The sequence below is a fragment of the Bactrocera oleae genome, chromosome 3, assembly GCF_042242935.1.
Source record: "Bactrocera oleae isolate idBacOlea1 chromosome 3, idBacOlea1, whole genome shotgun sequence".
NCBI lineage: Eukaryota > Metazoa > Arthropoda > Insecta > Diptera > Tephritidae > Bactrocera > Bactrocera oleae.
In genome coordinates this window covers 45,900,350-45,918,332 of record NC_091537.1, presented here as the reverse complement: position 1 = coordinate 45,918,332, position 17,983 = coordinate 45,900,350, and the positions used below count along the sequence as shown (strand labels likewise).

At 37.1% G+C, this 17,983-nt stretch overlaps 1 protein-coding gene across 1 annotated transcript; it reads right to left on the bottom strand.

Moving 5' to 3' along the window:
* Positions 1-1,473: 1,473 nt before the first annotated feature.
* LOC138856047 (uncharacterized) lies at positions 1,474-10,626 on the bottom strand. The gene is given in 3 exon segments (XM_070106490.1): positions 1,474-2,451; positions 2,453-2,565; positions 10,404-10,626. Coding segments are annotated over 3 exon segments (1,314 nt in total).
* Positions 10,627-17,983: the final 7,357 nt, after the last annotated feature.

The following is a 17,983-nucleotide window of genomic DNA, read 5'->3' as shown; positions in this document are numbered from 1 at the left end:
TTTTGGTTCTGATTACGATAATGGTTTCTTTCGGGATTTCTGTTGAACAAAATCTTCTATTATATCATTAAAGTCAATGTTGTGAAGGATATCACTTTCAATGGACATAATTGACAAATTACTTAGTAGTTCTTGTAACATTGTTGTTCGCAATTCATTTTTTATTCTTTTAAGCTGCGAAAATGACCGCTCTCCACTGCAATTAGTAACCATCAAGCAAAGGAATATTCTTGTAGCAATTTCTATGTTTGGAAAAGTTTCTTCCAATTTATCTGCTTTTATTAAGTTATGTAAATTTGAGATATTTAAATCCGCCGATTGCTTTGCTATGTTTTTTAAAAATTGATTTAAATGAAAACATTCTGTTTTGAACTCATCGGCATTTATGTCTTCATGATAATATTTTGCAAATTCTTTGCATTTTTTGGTCAACTCGTCAGATTCTATTATTGTTAACTGACAAAGAAAACTAAATCGACTATCAATTTCTTGGTATGCTGCAGAACGTTTTTTTAAATAAGTAATTAATGTGTCAATTATGGGAATGAAAGTATCTACACGAAACTTTTCTTTACCTCTCAACTGTGCCATCTCTCATGATCCTTCAAAAAAAGTAATGCGTGTGCTGCGTATTCTTTTTCTTTCAAATGTGTCTTTGTAGTCAGCATATGGATTTTTTTCTTTAGCAACCGTTTCGTACTGATCAAAATTATCGCGTATTGGCATATCTGATCAGAGACTCGTAAAGTTTCGTTACAACGTCCATGGTCATAGTTCTATTCTGTAAACTTAGACTTGTTTTATTCATAATTCCCAAAAGATCATTCCATATTTTCGTTAGAAGAGCAGTCTCAAACTTTTCCATTTTTTTTGCTAGGCTTTGGGCTTCCTTTCTAGTGTCTCCTGGTTGATTAATGTCACTTGCGATTGATCACAATGCTTCAGAAATATTTAAATAACCATTTTGCAAAGCAATAATAGCGTTGGCACGTGCAGACCATCTAGTTTCTGAAAGAGACTTCAAGACTGTATTTGCACCTAAATGCTCTGTCAAAATTGTCCATCGTTTTGTCGAAGCCGAAAAAAAATTAAACAATTTTTGTACAAATTGAAAGAAAGTTACTGCTTCAGTAACACACTGAACAGCCTGAACACCCACTAAATTCAGCGAATGTGCCGCACATGGAACGTAAATCGCAAATTCGCAAACTTCTTTGATTTTTGACTGAACACCAGAGTACTTTCCAGACATATTTGACGCATTGTCGTAGCTCTGCCCGCGACAATCTTTTATAGAAATATCAAGGCTTTCAAAAAAGTTTAAAATGGTATCTGCTATATATTGCGCATTATGTTCATCCATAGGCGAAAATTGCAAAAATCTCTCAATAGGCTGTCCGTCTTTAACGTATCTAACTATGAAAGTCAGTTGGTCAACGTGGGACAGATCTGGTGTAGAATCTACGCTAACAGCTACTTTGCTGTTTTAAGTTCTTTGACAATGGTTTGCAAAACTTGCTGTCCCATAAAATTAATAAATTCATTACAAATATTTGCCGATAAATATGATGTACTTCCTTTTCCACGATTTCCGCAGTTTTGTATGTGATCAGCAAGAAAAGGATCAAACTCACTAATCAGTTCTAAGCATCCCAAATAATTCCCATTATTTTGCGATCCTAATGTCTCATTATCACCACGAAAAGCAAGACCTCTTGAAGCCAAAAATTTCACTACTGCAACAATCCTCTTAAGTACATTCTTCCAATAGTTAATTTCTTTATTATATTGGTACAGCAGCTCTGTATCAATTCGTCCAGTAGTTTTCATTCTTGCAACATAATTCATCATAAATTCCCTGTGCTGTAAACTGTTCTCATGCTCTATCAATAAGTTACTTATATGCTTCCAATCTTTATATCCATTAGGAGAACTTAAATTATGTCCAGCACCGGTAGTGGTATTAAATAGACGGCAGCAATAACAGTATACAGATTTCTTTGCTGGTGAATAAAGCAGCCATTTTCTTTCTAAAGACTCACCATTCGTCAATTTACGAATAAAAATATTTTTTGTCAAGCATCTTGTTTTTGTTTTACCATTTGAATCTGGAAAACTAGTAGAAGTTTCGGAGAAGTCACTGTTTATATTTTGGAAAAACTCTGGCCCTTTTCGAATCCAAATATCGCGGACTTTTTCCGGTAAAATGTCGTCACAGTAAGTACCAGGATCAGGAGACACAGACACAGATACATTCTCTAAGCTTGCAGTTATTAATTCACAGTAGGTTGAAGTCGATTGTTTAGCATCTGATGTGTGATTGTCATTTCCGTGACACGTAACTTCTTTTTCCTGGTAACTTTCAGAGGTACTACTTTTGTCTAGCGGTGATGAGAATGAATAATCTCTCGGCTTATTTGTTTCTTCCGCCGTAAAAAACTAAGTGAGCTTTGGAAGTTTTTCCGTTATTTCTTTTTGAGCTGTATTTTTTTTTCTTTTTTGTGAACCACTTAAATATGTTCTTTTCGACATAATGAAATAATGTTTTAACGAACCACAAACGAACTAATTGAAACTTTTGTTTATCTTACTAAATTTTTAATATGAAATGATACAAAATAACTCCACTCACTCATAATAACAGACTGAAAGTTTAATACATCATTCGGGGATTCCCCGACCATAGACAATGTCGATATTTATGTTAGGCCTTGTTTAGACGGTGCAGCTTGACTTTTGAATCGGAGTGATTGCGTGAGTGATCGCTAGATGGTGTTCTTAGTAAATAAGGTAGGATGCGTTCGGAAATATTATAAATTTGTGCAGTGGGAATAGCCGCACTCATTGATATAATGGCGCAGTATATGCCCACAGTATCTGTGTATAGTGTATAAGCCTTCGTGCGTGTATAATACCTTCTTATAGGGTTACTAATTTGCGAAAAAAAGTAATGTGTCCGACAAAAATGTTTTGAGAATAAATGTGTGAGAAAAATTGTATGTCCCTCGGGGGGCCCCCTGAGAAAAGAGGTCCTGGGCACGAGCCCCGTGTGCCCTTATGGTAAAGACGGTATTGCAGCTTAGTAGGAGGGGTATGAGGGAAGACATTTTGAATCAGAGACTTATTTTATTTTTTACTTTTGAATCTTAGACAAGGTCAGGTTCGCCTTCGTAGAGATAACCCACTCAATAGACAAATTGAAAACCAAAGGCAGTCCCAACGAATCCGATTAACGAGAGAAAATAATGTTATAGAAACTGACAATAGTGGCAATTCAACAGATTTTAAAAACATTTATTTCCAAAATATAAATAAGGGCCCTACTGAAATATGTATTTGCTGCGGCGGCTTATGGCTTTCACACCAAGTTCACAAATTAAATTTCGAAACTATTGCGCAAGGTCACCCGAATGCTGCATCCGCTTTCTTTTTAGTGCAAAAATTTCCTTCAGAAGATGGAAATTACAATTTTTGTGCTACTTGCAAAAATGCGATTGTTCAAAAGAACGTTCCAAAAATATGTTTAGCGAACGGTCTAGACTTTCCTGAAATACCGGATTGTTTAAAAGGGTTAACCCCAATTGAAGAACGTATCATAATGCCTATATTGCCTTTTATGACAATCCGTCCGTTAGGATATCAAGGTCAGAGTTTGCTCAAAGGTGCCGTTGTTAATATACCAATTTCTGTTAACAATATTGTGACATCTCTGCCAAGGTCCTTTGATGAGGCTCATGTTATACAAATTCACTTAAGAAGGCGTTTAAAATACAATCATGATTACATGATCATTACCATACGCGCCGCAAGGATTATGGGAGCTATGCAGTTCTTAGTGAATACCCCTCTGTATCGTGAGCACAATATACATATTAATGAAAACTGAATTTCAGAATTTAATGACCAAGAAGAAGTTGGAATACAATCGTGATTACATGGTCGATACCATACGCCCCGCAAAGATTATGGAAGCTTTGCAGTTCTTAGTGAATACCCCTCTGTATCGTGAGCACAATATACATATTAATGAAAACTGGATTTCAGAATTTAATAACCAAGAAGAAGTTCCGTTTGTCTTCTCATGATAATCCCTCAGGTAATAATATTCCCACGGGTCTTTTACCTTCAGAGCTAAATCCAAGCGGTCAAGAAACTCTTTTGGACAATATTCCTGTAGAAAACTTAGACTATAACTGATAGTTATAGCACCAGGTGAAGGACAAAGACCAATTGACATAATTCAAGATAATAATTCAGAAGAGTTGTTATTTGGAACAATATACGTTGGGCAGAAGCGTACATGCTCTGAAACGTATAGCAAGATAATACGTTCTGAAATTCGCCGTTTTGGCAGAAGAGCGTGTACCATTCCAAAGTTGTTCTATGATTACAAAAAATTAGAACTGCTACAAATTAAGAATAGTACATCCATTTGCCTTAGAAAGTTTTCGTCGCAAGTCGCAACCGAGTTACGGCCCAAAATCTATTAAACGAAAACTTTGTTCAAAACTTGATTCAACACGGTGATGGTTACAAGGTTTTGAAAGGCGTTAGATCCTCACCTGCGCACTGGGAAGCTGAGAAGAAAAAGGCAATCGCTATGATTCGCCAATTTGGGCTTCCAACCTTCTTTATCACTTTATCGGCTGCAGAATCCCAGTGGGTTGAGCTCTTGGTCATCCTCTCTGTTGACTCTAAAGATATTTCGGAAGAGGAAGCCAACAGTTTAACAACCCAAGATAGATATCGCTTAATTCGGTCAGACGCGGTTACTTGTGCTAGATATTTTGACTACCGCTATCGACAAATTCTTAAGCTTTTTAAAGATAACGCCGGCATTTTTGGAGAGCATTTTGTTACAAATTTTTACTGGAGAGTGGAGTTTCAACAGAGAGGTTCCCCACATGTACATGGCATGTATTGGCTTAATAATGCTCCCAGGATCAACCTTCAAGATCCTCAGACATTCCCTGATGTCATTAGTTTTATTGACAATTATATTTCTACCGGTAGTTCTATCAGCCACTTAGAAAATTATTTGGGTTATCAAAAGCATAACCACAGTCGGTCTTGTACTAGGGAAATAAGAGGACAACAGTTTTTTCGTTTTGGTATACCATATCCACCAATGCCTTCAACGCAAATACTGTTACGTCTTACAGAAACAAGTCAAAATTCAGAAAGACGCAAGGAAAACTTTTTCAAAATTCAAATATGACTACAGAAGACATTTCTAATTTAAACGATTTTGAACACTTCCTGTCTGATAGTAGAATAAATATGTCTTTTGATGACTATTTTTAGCCCTTAGGTCAAGTTTAACAAAACCCAAAATTTTTCTAAAAAGAAAATTACAGGATCGTTTTATAAACCCTTATAATCCTCTGATTTTGGAACTCCATAGAGCAAATATGGATATCCAATATATACTGGATGCATATGCTTGCTGTTTATATATAATTAATTATATTAACAAGTCTAACAGGGGAATTTCTAGGCTCTTAAATGAAGCTATATCAGAGGTAAATGCCGGAAATTATACTATGAAGCAAAAACTTAAACATATAGGTTACAAATTTATATCAGGCACAGAAATATCTGCACAAGAAGCAGTATATTGCTGCATTGGACTCCATCTTTCGGAAGCAAGTAATGCAGAAATATTTATAAATACCTCCCGGAACGTGTTCGAATGGTAAAACCTAGAGCGGAACTTCAGAACTTTCCTTCAGGTTCGACTGAAATATTTGTAGCCGGTATTTTAGACCGTTATGTTCAAAGATCCGATCAGTTAGAAACTCTTTGTTTAGCTGATTTTGCATCTAGGTATAAATATTTTAAATCTAGTAGAAGAGCACAAGATAGTGATCATGAAGAAGAAGAGAGGGAAGACGATAATTTACCAGAAAGCGGGGTTGTCATGCCTCTTAAGGACGGTAGCGGTTTTGTGAAAAAACGTACCAAACCTTGTATTTTGGGTATAGAAGGTTTAACCCAGATTTGGCCGGAGTTGAGTATTTCCGCGAAATGTTAATGCTTTACTATCCTTGGCGGAATGAACAGCAAGATCTCATTGAAAACGATAATGAGCAGACTTGCATAACACATCGTATTATAATTGAGGAAAATCAAAGAAAATATGATGTTTTTGAGCAAAGAGAACTTGAAAATGTTCTAGAAAGTCTTTATAATGAAATAGACTTTGACGAAGGTGCTCAAAATGAACTACCTATCGTGGAAAATGAGTTCAGAGTGTTGGCACTTCCAGAAATAAACCCAAATATAAATTTGCTGGACTTGCATGGCGAAGATTCAACAGATAATGGCACTGAATCTGATTGCAATATTAGACTTATTAAACTACCCTCTTTAATTCCAGTTGAGGAATTATTTTCATCAGTTCAAAGTCTAAATACTAAGCAAAGAACCTATTTGACACATTTGATGCACCAGCTAAAAACAAATCGCCCATTTTATGAGTTCATTGGCGGCGGTGCAGGTATAGGAAAGAGTCGTTTGATATCTGCAATATATCAAGCTCTTAACCATCGTTACAATTCTACATCTGGATCCAATCCAAGTTCCTTAAAAGTTCTTCTTTGCGCACCTACGGGTAAAGCAGCATTCGGAATAGGTGGAAAGACCCTTCATTTAATATTCTCTTTACCTGTTAATCAGTTGAATAGAGAGTTGAGGCCACTTAGCAATGACACAGTTAATTCATTGTATTCCAGACTTATCGATTTAAAATTAATCATAATTGATGAAATATCGATGGTAGGTGCTCGTATGTTTAGCTCTGTTGATGCGAGATTAAAACAAAATTTCAAAACAGACTTCGGTGGTATACCGATCATAGTGTTTGGTGATTTGAAGCAACTGTCACCTGTTGGAGATAGGTGGATATTCTCTCCTAATCCCAATGATGCATACAGCACTTTAGTTGGTTCCCCTTTGTGGAAGTTATTTAAATACTTTGAATTAACAGAGATAATGAGACAACGGGAGGATCAAGCTTTTGCAATTGCATTAAACCATATGGCATCTGGTACTATGACAAATGAGGACATATCACTCATTGTAACTCGAGTAGTAGAATTGACACTAAAAACCTCCGCCAAATATATGATTACAGTGAACATAAACACGTGTGATGGCTTGGTTAAGGGGGCAGCTGGACAACTTATGCAAATTAATTTCCATTGTTCTTTTCCAACAATTCTGTGGATTAAATTTTTGGAACCTTCTGTTGGTTTGATAGCACGATCAAAAAAGCATCATCCTTTAGAAAGTTCTTGGACACCAATTGAAAAAGTTCTAAAGTCTTTTCAATATAAAAGAAATGAAAAAATTTCAATTGAAAGAAATCAGTTTCCAGTTATTTCGGCTGAGGGAATAACTATTTATAAAAGCCAGGGCGCCACATATATTAAAGTTGTAGTTCATACCCGACCCAGAATGCCTAGAGCTTCAATAATGTCGCTTGTAGTCGAGCTACTTCTGCAGAAGGTCTATTCATCATAGGAAATTTTATTCCTCCTAACAAATTTTCTGAATCGGATGCTGTATTTAGGGAACTGAGGGAATTGAACACAAATAAAGCTCTGACAACAAGTTTCAATTTTATGATTTCCCGAACATCAGGACATCAAATTTTATTTCATAATGTTCAGAGTCTTCACGCTCACATTAATGATAACGACTGTTTGATACTATCTTCAGATATTTTATGTTTTGTAGAAACTTGGAGTTATCCTTGCGAAAGTTTTGATATACCAGGATTTACTCCAATTAACGAGCTGAGGATAGATAGCATGGAAACAACCAACAGAAATAAACGGGGCATTATAATATAATATATGCAAAGCATAGTATTGCATGCTCTATAGAATCAAAGGCTGCAAAGAAGGCCGCAAAGTTTTAGAAGCGGTTTTGTTTAAATGTTTCAATATTAATATTCTGGTTCTAGATAGAAATTCAGCTTTCTCTGTCAGACAATTAATTGTAGAACTTCAGGAAGTCCTTACTTCTGAGTTAGGCAGTCAAAATGTGCTAATTGTTGGAGATTTTAACATTTGTTTAATGTCTACAGGGACTGCAATAAGAAATCTGCTCCAAGAACAAAACTTTAGTTCCCTACTTGGTGCAGAATATTCAACTACACCTGCCGGTACTAAAATTGATTGGGCATTTTCAAACATGGATCCTTCCCGTGTAAATGCAATTACTTTTGAGACAGTACACAGCTATCATGACAGTATTTTGTCTCTATTTCGAACTAAAGTTTTCAGACTTAGTGCAATTCATTTTTTTTCCAAACATAAGCGAATTAGAATAGTATAGCAATTTTGACAGTAGTTTTTAAGACAAATTTAAGAAAAATATGTAAATAATCTAATTAAGCAAATTTAAATTATATGTATAATTTGTTATTATATATGACATTATTGTATAAATAGTATAGTATATGATAGAAATTAAATAGTATAAGGAGAAAAGAAATATAATATGGATATATGTATAAGAATCTTTATAAAAATGTATGTTTAATATTAAATATTATATACAAATTAATATAATAATATTATATAATTTTTAAAGTTGTTAATATTTATTGTTTTTAGGCTAAACATGTATAATAATATCGATATAATAAATAAAAAATGTTATTCATTGTCCAAAAACGATTTCTTTTCATACTTCTCAATAAGTTGTAATGCATTCTCTTAAGCGTATACAAAAAGCACAAGAACGATTTCTCATAATTTGAGTAAATTTAGTTTACAAATTGCTCTAATTATTTTCACTGTGAGTGAAAAGTAAATAACTAAGGCAACAGTTCCTACTTCTAATTATTAAAATATATAAAGAAGTCTCAAACGAATATACCATTTAACTTTGCGAGAGTATAAAATGTTCAGTTACATCCGAACTTAGCCCTTCCTTACTTGTTTTATATATAAAATAGCTTCAAAATATGTTCTCGAGTATAGCAGAGCAATGTCAAAATTAATATCTTTCTCTATCCCCAATATATATATGATATCCGTCTTTCCACCTGACTTTAAACCGTTTCGGTTGATCAAAAAGTGATATCTTAACGAAATTAAGTGTATAAGATTTCGTAAAAATTATGTGGTTTGACGCTGAATTAGAATGAAATTAGTATATACCGTGGTCTAAACCTCACACCTTCATATAATGAATTCCGATTCTCTGGTAGACGTTTGCCACATAAGCTTATATAATAATATAAAATTTAGCCACTTTGGTAGAGGTAATATCACATTCATACTTATGTATATCTCACTTCAAGCAATAAAACTGAGACTAAGTTTATGGCCTTTTATATAAGTCAAGAAGATACCAAATTTGATTGTTATTATTTATTAATGCATGTTTAATACTTTCTCAACATTTTTTTAATATAAGCTATGAAGGAATTTCCTAGCCTTTAAATCTTTAAATTATTTTATGTAAAAAATTAAAACTTCCGTCTGGCGAAATTGGTCCACGTATTTTCCAGCTCACATATACGACTTATGGTATAATTTTCTTCGTTAATTTGATAATTTAAAGAATTTAAATGGACAGTTTTTCTTAAAAATAACGTGGTATATCGCTGCATATGAATGAAATTGATCTAGACCTTTGTTTAAACCTTATAACCCTAATATACTGATTTCCGCTCCTTTGGTACAACAGCAACCTCTTATACCCCACATATTAAATCTTACCCCTTTGGTTCAGTTTAATTAATTGTTTCGATTGCGCACTCACCTTTTGCACTTATTTGCACCAATTTAATTAACGAAAAAGAAGAAGTCTGGTCCTCTGTTAGTCCCTTTTGAGTGTTGGATTGTGTAGAGTTGTGGTGTGATGTGATGTGTATGTGTGGGTGGTCTGAGTGGTGTGATGTCTGCGTGGTGTGATGTCTTGTTGTGGATCGTGTTGATGTAGTGTGTTAGCGCGCAGTGGCGTGTATGGAGGGGGGAGGCGTAACTCGTCTAGCCATTCCGGCCCCCTAGGCGAATTCTAGCCTAGCAATCGCTGTAGTTGCTGCAGCGTGGCAACAACACTGCTGAGGCCAGTGGAGCGGTGGTATGTTGGCCTGGGCTGCCGACGCCGCTTTGATGCCTCCTGTCGCCTGTGTCTGGAGGGAGGTGGAGCTGCCTGTCTTCGGAGGCGATCCGGATGGCTGCTCTGCTGCGATCTACGGCTTAGGGCGAGTTGTCGCCCTACGGCCCGCTTTGGGGTGCGGTGTGGCATGATGTGGTGCTGCAAATTGCACAGTTGACAAAGCGCAACCGACGTACACTCAGAAGTCGTGTGGACCGTAGCCAAACAGTTGAGACAGTGCCCGTGAGCTTGGACAACCTATTGACGTTGGAGGGGCTGCATACTTCGAAAAATGCTGCAGTGTTGCAGCCGGTGTGTGCGTCGACACAGTGGGCATCGACTGCGTTGAGATACCGTTGCTGGTGCTGATGAAGGTGGTAGTGGTCGCGGGCCATTACGGGGAGCGGTTGCATTAACGATTGCTGCTGCGGTTCGTGGTGCTGGAGTTGCCCCAGGGCGCGGCACATTGATGGCGGACCTCACAGCTGGCGTTGGTGTTGCTGCCATATCTACTTCTATATTTATCTGTATGAAGAAGTTGGAATGATTATACATTTGTGGCATGTAAATTTATGGCGAATGTGCCACGGTATGTGGCAGGAATGGATCGTCAATTTGAGCGATCATTGCGGTTAGAATGGTTGGTTTACAACGGTTTTGTCATTTGCGGGTTTATTGGTTAGTTATACGACTAATTCATTTGCGTCGCGGTAATATCGGCAGATTGTTTGTTATTTGCGGTTTCGTCATTAGATGCGGTTGGCAGAAAACATAATTTCACGAGCGGTCTTGTCAGCGTTCCGCTTTGAGTACGGAGATCAACTACTCGTATATGACCGTCGTAACCGTAATATAGTTTTTCAATGTGGCCAAGCCGCCATTCTGTGGGGGGTAGACAATCATCGTGTATGATGACACAGCCTCCAAGCTTTGGTGCCTTTTCTGGAGTTTTCCATCTGTACCTTTTATGAAGGTCCTTGATGTACTCTTCCTTCCATCGGCAGCTGAAATCATGATGGAGAATTCTGATTCTTTCCCATCGATTTAATAGGGATAGCGACCCCACGCCTGGCTCAGGTATGGCCAGAATGGGTGCTCCTTTAAGAAAATGCCCTGGAGTTAGGGCTGTAAAGTCGATCTTGCGAGAGTGTTGTGAGTGGCCGTGAATTGAGAACGGCTTCAATTCGGATTAATAAGGTAGTGAATTCTTCATAATTAAATTTATAATTTCCAGCTACTTTTTTGAAGTGGGATTTGAAGCTTTTTACAGCTGATTCACATAAACCACCCATATGAGGAGCGCTTGGGGGGATAAACTGCCAATTAATGCCTTGGGGAGCATACTTCTAAAAAATTTCAGGTGATACTTGTTTGCTAAAATCCACAAATTGTTTTTCAGGGGCTCTTTGGGCTCCAATGAAGGTTTTGCCGTTATCGAGCAAATGCCGCGAGAAAAGCCTCCTAAGTCAGATTCGTACATAGCTCGAGGTGCACTGCTTTTGTCGTAAAGCAGACAAAGACAGCCACATAGCCTTTCATTATGGTGGGCGACCTTAGCATGGACGCCTTTAATTGAAAAGGTCCAGCAAAGTCGACACCTGTGACTGTGAAAGGCAGAGCGAAGTTACAGCGTTCCGGTGGAAGTGCTGCCATAATCTGCGTTCGCAACTTCTGCTTATGCAGAGTGCAGATCTTACCCATGAAAATGCATTTTTTTATTTGGGGCTTTAGACGGGGAATATAGAACTCTTGGCGGACTATATGTTGCATTACACGATGTTCTGCGTGGAGCATAAGTAAGTGGGTATAATTGAGGAGTAAAGTGGCAAGTCGAGATTTCCCTGGTATGATTAGAGGGTGGGGTTCATTATACGTGAGGCTTGAATTGGCAACCCGACCATTTGCACGAAGCATACCTTTTATGTCTAGAAATGGGTTAAGAACTAAGAGTGAACTCCTTTTGTCAATAGTGATATATCGCGGCTGAAGTAGTGCAGTTGAGTTGATGCGATTAGAGCGACCTTTGCTTTTTGCAATTCTAGATGCGTCAATGTATCGCATTGGGGATATTCTGAGGGAACTCCCTTAACTTTGATTTTAAGTCGCTCTATGAACTTTAACATATAGGCGATTACTCTGAGGGCTCGGAAGAACGATGAAAATCGTTCAAGAATGCCAGTGTCTTCCACTGCTGTGTGAAAGGAGTCGATTTTTCGACTTTCTGGGGCAATCATATTACGCATGGGCGATTGTGGCCAAGAATCGGGAGATTCTGTTAACCATCGGGGACCATTCCACCAGAGGGTAGAGCTGGTAAGGTGCAGGGGTTTACACCCTCTTGTACCTAGATCGGCAGAATTGTTAGCACTGGCTACATGTCGCAAGGTGGCTGATCCCACTAGGTCAAGTATTTGAGACGTTCGATTAGCAATGTACTTCTTCCATGCATGTGGTGGTTTTTCCAACCAGGCTAGAACAATTTCAGTATCGGACCAGAGATACAATCTTTGTTTCTTTATGTTTAAATGGGTCTGCATCATGGAAGCTAATTTTGCGAGTAGTAGCGCGCCACAGAGCTCAAGTCGAGGTAGACTTAGCGTTTTTAGAGGAGGCACCTATACTATGTGTGCGCACATAGATAGTGGCACAGTACGCCTTCTCCGAGGCATCACAGAAGCCGTGTATTTCGACTTTGTGTTCGGGGAAATAGTTTACCCATCGTGGGATTTGTACCTGGGAAATGTCTTCCAGATTGTTTGCGAACTGGGACCATTTTTCTAAGCGAAAAGGTTTCACTTGTACGTCTCAGTCGGTTCCGTCTGGCCATAATTCATGTATCAAGATTTTCGCTTGTATCATAATTGGCGAAAGCCATCCTGCGGGGTCGAAAAGTTTTGCCACAGAGGATAAAATTTGGCGTTTTGTTATGGCGGATAATGCTGATACTGACTCTGTAGTGTATGAAAACTGGTCAGATATCGCATTCCATTGGATTCCCAGTGTTTTTGTTATACTTTCCTTTTCGAATTTATGGAACTTTGTGTCCAACAGATTTTCTTTAGGTATATTTTTTAAAATATTAGGGTGGTTCGCCGTTATCCTTTTCAACGGAAACCCTACGGCTTTGAGGGCTTTTACCACTTGTGATAGTGATTCGTATGCTTGTGGAAGACTGTGACTTCCAGACAGGATATCGTCTACATAAGTTTGTGTTTTTAACACCTGTGTTGCCAGAGGGAATTCTAACCTGGTGTTTTCTGCCAATTCGTGCAGTGTTCGAATGGCTAAATAGGGAGCACAGTTGACGCCAAAGGTAACTGTTTTCAATTTATAGTCGCGGAGTGGACTATTGGGAGATTTTCAGAAAATAATTCGCTGAAAATCTTGATCGTCTTTATGTACGATTATTTGTCTATACATTTTTTCGACGCCGCCGTTAAATACGTATTTAAATATACGCCAATTTAATATGAGTAGCACTAAGTCTGGTTGGAGCGTGGGTCCCGTAAATAGGATATCATTAAGGGAATTCCCCGTGCTGGTGGATCTTGATGCATTGAAGACAACTCTTACTTTAGTCAAGTAAAATGAGTAGTATTTGCCGTTGATGATTTTTTCGCATGGGCTTACTTCCTCCATGTGGTCTAAATGGAGGTATTCTTCCAACACACTATCATATACTGGTTTGAGTTCGCCTCTTTTAAGTAGTTTTTTTTCCATACTTTGAAACTGCTGTATTGCAGAGGTGTGAGAGTGACCTAAGGCGATTGTGTTGGGAAATTGTTGTTTTAGTAGTAGTCGTACGACATACCGACCATTATCTGATCTAGTAGTTGTGGCTTTGTAAAAGTCTTCATAATACTGATCTTCTGGGGTTGTAATTGAAATGGGGGGAAGTTCTTCTAACTCCCACAATGTCTTTAATTGTGAATTGAGGTATCCGTTTGAGATTTCCTCAACTTGAGTGGTCATGGTGGTAACTGATTCCCTAACTAGTCCACTTCGGATCCAACCAAAAATAGTATTTTGTGCCAATATTGCATTTGAAATTTTCTCCATACCCTCGAGTATTATCTGTGGTAATAGAAGATCTATTTTAGCAGGAGTGTTGCAGTTGGGATCTGCTAGCTTTAGGTGTGAAACCGTTTGCCAATGCTTGCTATTTATGTGGAAGCATATTTAGCGGGAAGCATATTTGCAAGTTGCGGTAAGAGTATAGCTTCTGCTTGTATGTACTTATCCGCTTGGGGGGAAATTGGGGTAATGGGGCTGATTTTATTTGAGTTTTGGACTACTCTTCCGCCCATTCCCGTGATTTCAAAATTGGCTAGTTTTGTTGGCAGTTGTACCCTATGTTGAGCCCTAGACGCTATGAATGATCGTTGTGATCCTTGGTCTATTAAGGCCCTTAGTTTAAACAGTTCTCCTCGGTGTTCGATGGATAGGACTGCTGTGGGTAGTAGTACTCTACTTTGATTTTCGCTGTGTAGCGTTTGGGTTTTTATTGCCTTTGAGCAGCATGGTGCTTCTTCGGGATTTCGCACTTCGGGATTTGCTGTTGCAACTAAACCCGTGGCTCTTTTCATATTTGCGCTATTTGGGGATGAGCTGGAAAATGTGCTGTAATGCAGCAATGAATGATGGCGTTTATGACAATAAACGCAATTAAATTTGCTTTCGCACTCTTTAAGTGTATGTGCATGTGATAGGCAATTTGTACAAAGTCTTTTTGTTTTTACAAAATTGTTTCGGTCGATAATATTAAATTTTTTGAATCTCTCGCAAGATTTGAGCTTATGCCCCCCTGTACATAGTTCGCATGACGTTTGTTTGTATTGTTCGGATGTGAACGTTTGATTTCTGAAGAAGCTTCTATTTAGGTCGTGTTGAACGGTTTTCGTTCTTACCATTTTTTATCTACCCTTTCTGTTATTTCGTATTGGGTTATTAAAAAGTCTTTCATCTGTTGCCACTTTGGGCATTTTTTCCGAGATGAGGGCGATTGCTCCCACAAAAGTAACGATTGTTCTGGTAAAGTGGCAGTGCATATATTTACCAGTATTGGGTCCCAGCTATCTGTGGGAATATTTTGTGTCGATAGAACCGACAAGCAATTAGAAACAGTGGATTGCAGCTTTATAAACTCTTCACTTGTTTCCTTTTGAATCTTAGGCAAGTTCATTAGTATCGTTACTTGCTTATCGACAAATATTCCCTCATTTTCATATCTAGATTTAAGAGCTTCCCAAGCCAAATTGAAATTATCGTCATTTAGTGCGAACTGTTTTACTATTACGCCTGCTTGACCTTTTGTTTTGTATCGGAGGTGATACAATTTTTGCGCATTTGTTAAATTTAGGTGGTTTATATAAACGGCTGTAAATATGTCCCGAAAGGACGGCCATTGTTCATAACCACCATGAAAGATTTCTGTATCACATGTGGGCTCCTTGAGATGGATGCCTGAACTTGCCTCATGACTTTGTACTTGTGGCAGCTCTACTCGCTGATGTAGAGTAGGTGCAATTGCTTTTATTAGCTTAAGTTGATCGAAAAGCATTGCTTTAGTTTCTTCGAATTGGTCTAAGCAGTCGGCGAAGATGAGAATCTAGTGCAGTATCTTATTAAACTGTCACTCTCAGCAATGAATTTACTGAGTTGTTTTGGAATCTTTCGAGTCTGAGCTCATTTAAAAGATGTGCCGAAATAAAATAAAATATTTTCAATGTAAGAAATATATGTATATGTTGGAAACCTCTTTTAAGAAAATAAGAGGTTTTATTTAATGAAATGAATATATTATGCGTATTTCGTGTTTTATCGCTTTATTTTTTTTTTCTTTAATATTATTTAATTGATTAATATTAAACGCAAATGTGTTTTATTTTTAATTTTATTTGTATGTATTTTGTGTCCGTAATTCCTATAGGGTATACCTACAAGCGGATCAGCTGATACATATGTACTTGACGTTATGCGCAATAGAGAGCTCGTCTTAGAGATCAATGCACTTTGTACATATGTATGTATGTAATATTATATATTATGTTTAAATATGTTTTGCGCAATCCTGCTTGTTTTTGTTGGTCAAATAACAAGGGGTATTGCGGAATATTTGGCAATGTGGACTTTGAAGCGAAGTACTAATGTATGTTTGTATACCTGAGCGTGTATATATGTACGCAGTGCGAAAGGACCGCGAAAAGGAAAAAATGTACCGCAGGTATTCTTGTAAAATGTATGTATATGTGTAAGGATACCACGTAATATATTTGTGCGAAAAGACCGGGAAAAGTAGAATAATTTACCGCAGTTATTCGAGTAAAATTTATGTATATATGTATGTATATAAATTTTTAGTAATATATGTATGTATAGCAATTATTAGTATTATATGTATGTTTGTACGTTTTCATACATATGTTAACGCTTTAAACGGAGGGTTTCTCCTATTATAGTATGTATATATTTATATATGTTAAATATAATATGTATATGTATGTATCATAAATTGCATTGGCCCTTATGTATGTATGTTTAAATTTATTTTAAAAGTTTTCGCTTTTTTTTTTGTTTTTTTCTTTTTTTGCTTTTGATTTGCCTTTGCTTATTTTACTTGATTAAGTATAAGGGGTATTGCTGGAAAAAGGTGTAAGTAAATACTTGAATTATTTAGTTTTAGAGATATTTTGTGTATTTGAACACAACGGTAAGCAGCTAGGCAATCAAGAGTTCGTTGGATATATATTTTTTACCAAACTGTTTTATCTGTTAGCGGTATTTCGGATTTTACCGGAAAATAAACCGAAATCTAGAAACAGTTTGGTAACCGCTCTTTTTATACTCTCGCAACCTGTTGCTACAGAGTATAATAATTTTGTTCACCTAACGGTTGTTTGTATCACCTAAAACTAATCGAGCTAGATATAGGGTTATATATGTATAAATAATCAGGATGAAGAGACGAGTTGAAATCCGGGTACACATGTTTTCTGATACCGTGAGACGGTTGGTATTGCAGATGGGCGTAGTCGGACCACTGCCACGCCCTCAAAACGCCATTATTCAAAAACAAATAAATTGCCATAACTAAGCTCCACAACAAGATACAAGACTCTTATTTGGTATATATCTCCCAAACTGCTAATGCAATAATAACAAAATTCACTGGAAGCAAATTTTTTTAGAACCTCTACCCACAGTGTAAAAATAGTTGAAATCGGCTGGCAATTTCGCCCACTCCCCATATAACAGTACTGTTAAAAACTACTAAAAGCGCGATAAATTATTACATTAAAGTATGCCACCTTGTGACCAAAAATTGTCTAAGTCGAACCAAAACTGTTCAAGCCCCTAAGTACTAAATATGTGGACCCCAGTGCCTACAGTCGACCTTCTACCGAAAATATCAGCCAATCCACATAGAAATCTCAAACGAGTATACCATTTGACTTTGCGAGAGTATAAAATGTTCGGTTACATCCGAACTTAGCCCTTCCTTACTTGTTATGTATGTATTTTTGCTGTTTTTTGTTGAAATTCGCGCCCGTACGTAATTTCTGATTATTTCGCGAACGTTATTGGTTTTTCCGGCTTTTTTGTTATGTATAAATGTTTGTGCTACTTCACTTCAATCACTTTCTTCTGTTTTTTTTTTATTTTCTATGTGTATATGTATGTCACTCCACTGCACTGCACTTCCATCTATGTATAGATATATTTTTTTTCCTCTTTTTTTTTTTTTTTTGTATGTGTATATGTGTTTTTCCACTGCACTGCACAGCACTTATGCCTTTTTTTTCGTGTGTATTTCAACGTTTATCCACTTCACTTTCACTTAAGTTACATATTATCCATATTCTTA